This window comes from Lycium barbarum, chromosome 4 (genome assembly GCF_019175385.1).
Source record: "Lycium barbarum isolate Lr01 chromosome 4, ASM1917538v2, whole genome shotgun sequence".
Taxonomy (NCBI): domain Eukaryota; kingdom Viridiplantae; phylum Streptophyta; class Magnoliopsida; order Solanales; family Solanaceae; genus Lycium; species Lycium barbarum.
Genome location: NC_083340.1, coordinates 15,880,820 through 15,889,289, shown reverse-complemented (window position 1 = coordinate 15,889,289; position 8,470 = coordinate 15,880,820). Strand labels below are relative to the sequence as shown.

The window sequence follows — 8,470 nt, the reverse complement described above, 5'->3', positions numbered from 1 at the left end:
AATCCGGCATCTCTTTTAACCAAACGATCCCTATTGTTTGGTAGTAATCGTCGAATGGTATGGGATATTCCTAGTGGCAGGCCAAACTTTATTGACCCATCTAAATAGAAATATGAAAATCACATGATACTCATCTTTTTAAAAGTAAAGAACAATGGACGAATCAAAAAGTTGAAGTATAATCATGGTATCCACACACAACATAGGTTTACGAATTATTATATTAATTCCTAGATTCTCTAAATATATGCATGTACCAGCAGTATTACAAAACAAAAAACAAAAAAATTATTAATCATTTGATGCCATTTGGATCTAAATCTAAACGGCCAGAATTCTTAAGTTTATCTCTCATGCAAATTCGTGCTGAATAATTCCTTGCGAAACACAGTTTGACAAGTACTATACACACACACATGCAGCATGCGTCAATGCACAAATATTCATTCGCATCCAGCATTTACGTTCAATTAAATTAACTTATTTAACAAAACAATTACATATTCATCCAATGGATTAGTCAATTATGTTGAACTGCAGTCAGCAGCTAAGCATTATTAGGCCGGACGCATGTTTGAACAGAGTTACTTGTGGGATTGTGCCGGTCTTCTTTTTAATTATTTTCATTTTTAATAATTATTTCTTTAATATCACCTATCAATAAATATTACTCATATTAATTAGATACATAAGGTCATCGTAAGCGGGAGCAGATCCACCACAAAAATTAAGGGTTCAGCATAACTCAGTTACTTCAGTTCAAATTCTGTGTTTGTATTAAAAAAATCACTTGCTTAGACACAAAATTCACTTAATATGTGTAAATAACTATCAAAAACCTAACAAGCAAAAAAGATTGTGATCTAGAATCCATATACTTAAAAAAACCCGAATCCGTCTCTGATCTAAAGGAAGAATTATTTCAATTACGTTTGGTGATGCTTATGCTAACAGTTAATGTTATTCTTTATCCTTTCTGTATCTTTAAATTGTTTGACAGCTTTTTGTAGTAAAACATATTGCGTTCTTTGTTTAAAGAAAAATACTTTAGATATAGAGCCCGTTTGGATTGGCTTATAAGTTGGCTTATAAGCTGTTTTCAGTTTTTTTGAGTGTTTGGCTGGCCAGCTTAAAGTCATTTTATGCTTAAAATAAGCTCAAAAAAATAATTTGACCCATTTGACTTAGTTTATCTAAAGCAGCTTATAAGCTGAAAACAGCTTATAAGCCAAAAAAAATAAGTTGGACTACCCCAACTTATTTTTTTCAGCTTATAAGCTGCAAACAGCTTTAAGCTGTAAGCCAATCCAAACGGGCTCATAGTATAAAACTAGACACTAAGGGTGTGTTTGGTATGATGGAAAATGTTTTCCTAGAAAATGATTTCTTAGAAAATAAGTGATTTTCCTATTTATTTTCTTGTGTTTGGTTGAATGTGGAAACATCTATTAGTGTTTGGTTTGACGGAAATACCAATCCAACCCCCTAACCACACGCACCTCCAACCCCCCAACTCACTACCTTCACCCCCCCCCCCCCCCCCCTCCTTTCCAACCTTCCCTACTATTCCCACCCCACATTTTGAAAAAGATGCTACTTTCACAAGTGGCTATTTTTATAAGATAACCAAATATGTACATACCTTTGCAAGTGGCCTCTTTCTGAGACAACCAAGAAAATGACTGCTTTGCACTTTGAAAGACAACCCAAAAAAGTGACTATGTTTGTAAACTAGCATGTTTCAAAAGTGACACAAAAATGGTTATTAATTAAAAATTGGCCTTTTTTTTTTGAAAAGTGACATAAAATATGGCTATTTTTCCAAAAAATATTTTTCTGACAAAACGACCGAAAATGCAAATTTGCTAAAGTAGCAACTTTTTTGTCATTTTAAAAAAAAATGATCACTTTACAAAAGTAGCTTTTTTTTGTGTCACTTTTAAAAAATCGCTATTTTACAAAAGTGACCACTATCTTAGAAAGGGCACATTGCAAAAATGGCTATTTTAATACTTTCACAAAGAGGCTATTTTAAAAAATGTTTACTTTTGCAAAGTAGTTAGTTTTTAAAAGTAACTACTTTCACAAAATGACTATTTATGAAAATTGGCTACTTTCAAAAAGTGAGTATTTTTAAAAAGTATCTACTTTCACAAAGTGGCTATTTTCTAAAAGTGACTACTTTTACAAAGTGGCTATTTTCATAAGTGACTACTTTTGCAAAATGACTATTTTTGAAAAGTAGCTATTTTTCGCAAGTAATATTTTTAAAAAGTGATTACTTTTGTAAAGTTGCTATTTTTCAAAGTTACTACTTCACAAAGTGCCTAATTTTACAAAGTTGAGAGATAAGGGGTCGTGGTAGGGAGGTGAAAGATAGGGGTTGGGGGTAGGGTAGGGTGTGGGGTGGTGGGTGTGGGGGTAGAAAGGGGTGGTTAAGTGGTGGGGGTAGTTTGGATGGTGTTGGGGGGGGGGGGGGGGTAGTGTATGGGGTGGGGAGGAGACAGTAAACTTGCAATGTTACTGGTGGAACTTTTTTTCCCTACTTTCATTAAGGAAGTCATTTTCCTCATTTTTAAGGAACTTGTTTTCCTAGAGAAAATGTTTTTCAAGACATTTTGACCAACCATACCAAACGCACTCTAAATTGATTTAGTACAAACTTTAAAATGAGAATAAATGTTTTAAGGTGTCCACCTTGCCGGCATTAAGAACTTTTAGGGGTCGTTTGGTTTAGAAACAAGTTATAGGGATTATAATACAGTGAGTAATAGTGTAGAGAGTGAAATGATAGATATTATTTTCTTATCAGGCGGTTGGTTCATTATATTAAATTTTGAATATATGGAGTATAAATTTGTGTTTGATTTGAAAATGTGTAATAAGAGTTTAAACAGGACCACAAGCGTATGTCTGTTAATTTCAAAGCTTTTATAAGTATATACTATAAATTGGTGTATAGGTTAAATCGCTATTAGAAAAGAAAAGGGATTGAGAGAGAAATATTTAAAGAAATGCAGAATCAATCAAATGAATACCATTCAAATGCTGGTCACATGTGCCTCCTTTACCAAACGTGGGACTAACAAAACAGACTGGGTCCAAAAAATGGAAGCACTATGGATAAAATCATGACCATCTCAACCATAAATCAACATGACCACCTCAACCATAAATCAGCATGACCACCTCAACCATAAATAAAACTACTCTTATTATTAATTCCAAGAAACTTTGTGTGTTAATTATCGTATTTCATTAAAAATCAGAAAACAAGACGTTGGACTATTGGATATTTTTGTTTCTGTCTTTTTCTTGTATAGGATGATAAGTGAATCTAACTAATCGAAGCAGTAATGATAGTTGAACACTAAAGTTTTGTTACATGGGATAACACAAAATATTAAGCCAGTGACTAAACAAGCCACCACGCACAACTTTTTCGTAAGATTGATGTCAACTTAATACAACTATAAACTTGCTATAAAATTACTCAAATAAATATATGGCCAAGTCATAAGATATTCTAAATGCACAAATTGTGGTTTGCAACAAGTACTTTTATTTATTGAACTTCAACCAAATGTTGTCCAAATCCCTAATAAATGGAACCACCATCAGATTGAAGATCTGTTTTAAGAAAACAATTCCACCCTGTTAATAGACTTAATAGCATAAGTGGCCACCCCAACTGTGAATTGCATAAAACATTCAAGCAATGAATAAAAATGATTTGATAAGATATAAAAGACCAAGGATAAAATTCAATTAATAGTACTCTTCCATCCTACAAATATCCGTAAGTAAACTAGTCTTCTCCCATCATAATGTCTGAGAATCAAAATTTACAAACAAAACAAAGGTGAAAACTCTTGTAAAGTAACTGATGTCATCGTCTACTTCTCAGAAGAGTTTGGTCCTCTCTTCTTTCCAAAGCCAACAACTGCAAGCAAACATTGGCAACATTCCATAAGAAACAATGGCAAAGGGAGAAGCCTCAAAATGTTACCAAGCAAAATAAAGCACAGATACAAGTATACACCACATACAGATATAAAACTATCAATAAGAGGCAAACAAACCAGCAATTAACATACTTGCTAATTTATAGAAATACAATAAATCTAATGTTGATCATACAATGATGAGCAGAAAAATACGAAAACTAGAATTAAACGGCACAGATTTGACAATCAACCTAGCAAAACCTTTTTATCTTAGAACAATTACCATAATTGTTTATTTATAGAAATACAATAAATCTACCATTAGGATCATGCAATGATGAGCATGGAAATAGGAAGGCTTAGTAGCAAAGATGCAGGAAAAACTAGCACCTATTAGGTAGATTAATGATATGCTAAAATTTCACTGGTTCATACACCCGCATGTTCAAGTACAAATATGATACTCAAAGTATATGCACGTCTCATAGTGCACATTTAGTTTCTGAGCACCATTGTGCATGCCTAAAGGTGCTAACAAGTAACCTACTTGTTTTTCTTTAACAGAAATTAAACACATCACCGTGTTAACTAAGATCATATATTGCTGAAAAGAAGAGCATACAAACTCAAATTAAACCCCACACAGATACTATATTAATAACTGACAATCCCTAAACTCGTCTAGAAACTAATGAGTATTAGGGAGGTTCGAGATATGGTCAATTTTCACTAGAACATTCATACATGAGGCACAAGCAGTTTCTTCAGAAGTGCACAATCTAGCATACTCAAAATATATCCATCATACTTAAACGATTCACACACACACACTCTCTATGCATCATTGTGTACATGCCTACAGTTAGGTACTGATATATTTCCATATTTAGTCCGTCCCCAAAAAATGATATATTTCCATATTTAGTAAGCAATTTAACCTCAAACTTACATTTCCCTTAATGAAATGATTTATAGCAACAAAAATTTATTACTAATTTTAGACCACAAGTTTCAAAAGTCTTCCTTTATTTCATAAACTACATGACCAATCAGATACAAGGGAGTAAAAGTTATGCACGATGGTATATTTGACTACAGTTAGTTAACAGTTGAAATATGTTTTAAGCTTTCCATAATCCTGGAAAGAATGTGCTTGTGTCAGCTATATGAAAAAAAAGAATGACAACTTTTTATATTTGAAAGCAATTTACCTTTATGCAATAATTTATAGCCACAAAAAATATATGTTACTATGTGGCGAAGCCAGGATATTCAGTAAGGGGGTTAAGAATATGAAAAAGTAAATCCACAAAGAAATTAAAGAGGGTTCAACGTCTACAATATATACATAAAAAATAATTTGAAACATGTATAAACAGTGTAATTTTCCGCCGAAAGGTATTCAAATGAACCCTCTTGGCACTTACTCCCTACGCCCCTGATGTTACTCATTCAGGTCTAAAAGTCTATTCTTTCTTAAACTTTGTACCCAGTCAAATGCGTATATGTTACTTACACATATATAGTTCAAAAAGAGGGCAGTAAAAGTGAGATAAGGAAAGAAAAACAAGGGTAAATAAATACCAGCAGTGACGAATCTGCGATTGTATTGCATACGCTTGTGGGCACGTCCTCTAGGCTTCTTTTTCTTATCCTGTTTTGCTACCTTTGGTGTTTGTCCTCTTACCTTACCAGCACGTGCTAATGATCCGTGTACCTTACCTGCATAACATTAACACCATCAAATCAATACCATTCTACTACTCCAAAAAATGAGAATGAACACTGTATTGTAGGAGCTTACCCATGGCTGATTGATTACTGAGTAGCCGGTAGCCGGTTGTAGGAGAAGATATGCCAAGGTTAGATTGCTAGGGTTTTGGACGAATTTATAGGAAGATGCTAAGTCATTCAACTCTACTGGGCCTTGCTGAGAAAATACTTGGGCCATTTGAACATGACCCAACAACATGTAATCCTATTAGAAAGCCCAATGAAGTGGACGGTTGGACTGGTCTTTAATATTCGCCGTTCAAATTGCGCGGATTGCCTTTCATATGGACTGCTCTTTAATTTTTACCCTATCTCCCATTTAATGAAAATTTGAAGGCCAAAATATCCTTACTCGTTGGTCTACGAAATCAAAGATTCAGTAAAAAAACAAAACCAGTTTTGCAAGACAAGATTTTCGTACAACTATGTCTATTCGGAGCAAAGTTATTCCTTAAGGCATAACTACATAGAAACTATGTCTTGTCTGGCATAGTTTTGTAGAAATTAAGTTATACTACAAAATTATGCATGAAAAGGCATACTACGAACTATGCCTTAAGGCCTAACTTTGCCCGGATAGGCATAGTTTCTATAAAAACCTTGCCTTATGAACTTTTTTTTTTTAACTCTGCTGGGTTTCAAACCAAGAATGTCGGGAGCATTTTTGGCCACTTTTTTAATACTTTAAGTGCTAAAAGACAAAAATTAAAGACCAACTATTTGAGGGACAAAAATTAAAGACCACCCAAGATAGGGGCAATCGTGCGTATTGTCCCCTTCAAATGGATTGATCTTTAATTTTTGTCCTTCAAAATCATAATTTATGCCTAGTCTTTAAGGATGCGCGACATAACTTGTGAATATTATGATACAAAATATAAATTTATGGGAAAATGACCTAATAATATTACTTAAGATTCTATATTACAAAACATAAGAATACTTTTCCTTATTTACAAAACATACCAATAAAATTACAAAATATACTAGATTTAGGCTTAATGGAATACCAATCAGATTATTCTTCTTTTCAAAACTCTCTCTCTCTCTCTCTCTACAAATATTGATAGATTATGTATACATTAATAATAGAAAGCTTTTGATTACTGACCTGCGTATTAAATATATATAAAAATTGGTCTGTATCGTTTTGAGATGTAAATGATCACCGTGCATATGAAATCTGTATGAATTATATATACTGTAGTTCTTAAAATGTTAAAAACTAATATATGTATGAAATTTGTATTAATATGATATATATCACTTTTGAGATATATGTGGTCACAATGTGTATGAAATGTGAATAAATTTGATATAAATTAGTCTTAAACTGTGTATGAAATGCGTATGAAATCTGGTTTGTATCAATTACAAAATTTGATAAGATGTATATTGTTGTAGATATTTGAAGAATACAATTTTAATATAATTTTTATACAAATTTTATACAACGAGAATTACAAATTAGAATGGACTTTTTGAGCAAAAGGTGGAGAAAATCTTGGAACAATATCTGTTAATTTGAATGGGGAGAGAAAAGTGGATAAAATAAGAAAAGATCAAGGTGGAGAAAATTAGGGAACAATTACTTTTAATTTTGAATGGGGAGAGAAAAATGAATAAAATAAGGGAAGATCAGTTTCCTTATGTTATTTCCATGATTGACACCTAATTTATTTATTGTGTTTTATTCATTGCCTTTTAATTTACTTGATTAGTATAGATTTTGTAAGAAAATTATTAATATGTTTTGTAAACTCAAAAGTCTCGTCATGTTTTGTAAATATATCCTCTTACTATATAAATATATGTTTTTTGCCCTAAATTTATACCTCGTGAAAAAAGTTATTTGTCTTGAGGACAAAAATTAAAGATGAGCACAAAATATGGTAAAAGTGCAAATGACCCAATCAAACTGACATAAAGAGTTATGTACCCATATTTGTAGTACTTTTTCAAATGTATTATTCGATTCTACTACTTTATAAGTGTGGGAAAGCAAGCAGCTAGTCAACACGCCTGCTTAGGATATTGAGAGCAATTTGGTCATTTCAGTTACAATGAAATAATATTGGCTAAGGCAAAAGGCATAGATAGCCCCTTAAACTTTGTCACATTTTTTTTTGGGTACCTAAATCGAGGGTTGTATCTATTGGGTACTTAAACCAGTCCAAATTCAATCCCATTAGATGTCTTTTTCACAATAATCAGTAAAATTAAGAGAGTGTATTACACTCTCCATAACATGACAACTTTATCAAATGAAAACGTGACACGGGACGGTTGGGTCCATCATAATAATTAAAAAAATGACATGTGACATTGGGTCCAAAATAATTATAAGTAAAAAAAAAAAAAAATCATCTGCGGCCCCACCCCACCCCAAACCCCCGCCAACACCACCCCACCCTACCATTCCCCTTGCTTCTTTCGTCCCCGTAGAAAAATCTCAATTCCACTTCCAAGATAAATCCCCCTCTCCCCTTTCTTCTTCCTCCCTTCCAACCTCTAATATTTTAATTTAATGTTTAATAAATAGTTTATGGATAAATAACTTATTATTTTAAGGATGAATTAATGGAGTAATGAAAGAAATAACTTTTCATAGAAAATGTTGGACATTATAGAGGTTGGGTTTAGAGCTTGTTTTTTGGGGTGGTTTTCGGTGGAAAATAATGGCGTTAAGGGGTCTGTTTAAGGTGTAGGGTGGTAACGATGGTGGGTTATTGGTGGTACAGTGGTGGCGG

At 32.9% G+C, this 8,470-nt stretch overlaps 1 protein-coding gene across 1 annotated transcript; it reads right to left on the bottom strand.

Annotated features, from left to right (window-relative positions):
• Positions 1–3,719: 3,719 nt before the first annotated feature.
• LOC132635356 (small ribosomal subunit protein eS30z/eS30y/eS30x) lies at positions 3,720–5,905 on the bottom strand. The gene is made up of 3 exons (XM_060351714.1): positions 5,752–5,905; positions 5,532–5,669; positions 3,720–3,943 (listed from the first exon to the last, which is right to left on the bottom strand). The coding sequence occupies exons 1-3, from the start codon at positions 5,753–5,755 to the stop codon at positions 3,897–3,899; spliced, it is 189 nt and encodes a 62-aa protein (XP_060207697.1). The 5' UTR covers positions 5,756–5,905; the 3' UTR covers positions 3,720–3,896.
• Between the last annotated feature and the right edge of the window lie 2,565 nt (positions 5,906–8,470).

What these genes read in the sequence shown, in the direction of transcription:
- LOC132635356 (XM_060351714.1), bottom strand. An exon ending in TCGCAGATTCGTCACTGCTG is followed by an intron (nt 3,944 to 5,531) that starts GTATTTATTTAC and finishes GTTTGCTTGCAG; the next exon opens with TTGTTGGCTTTGGAAAGAAG.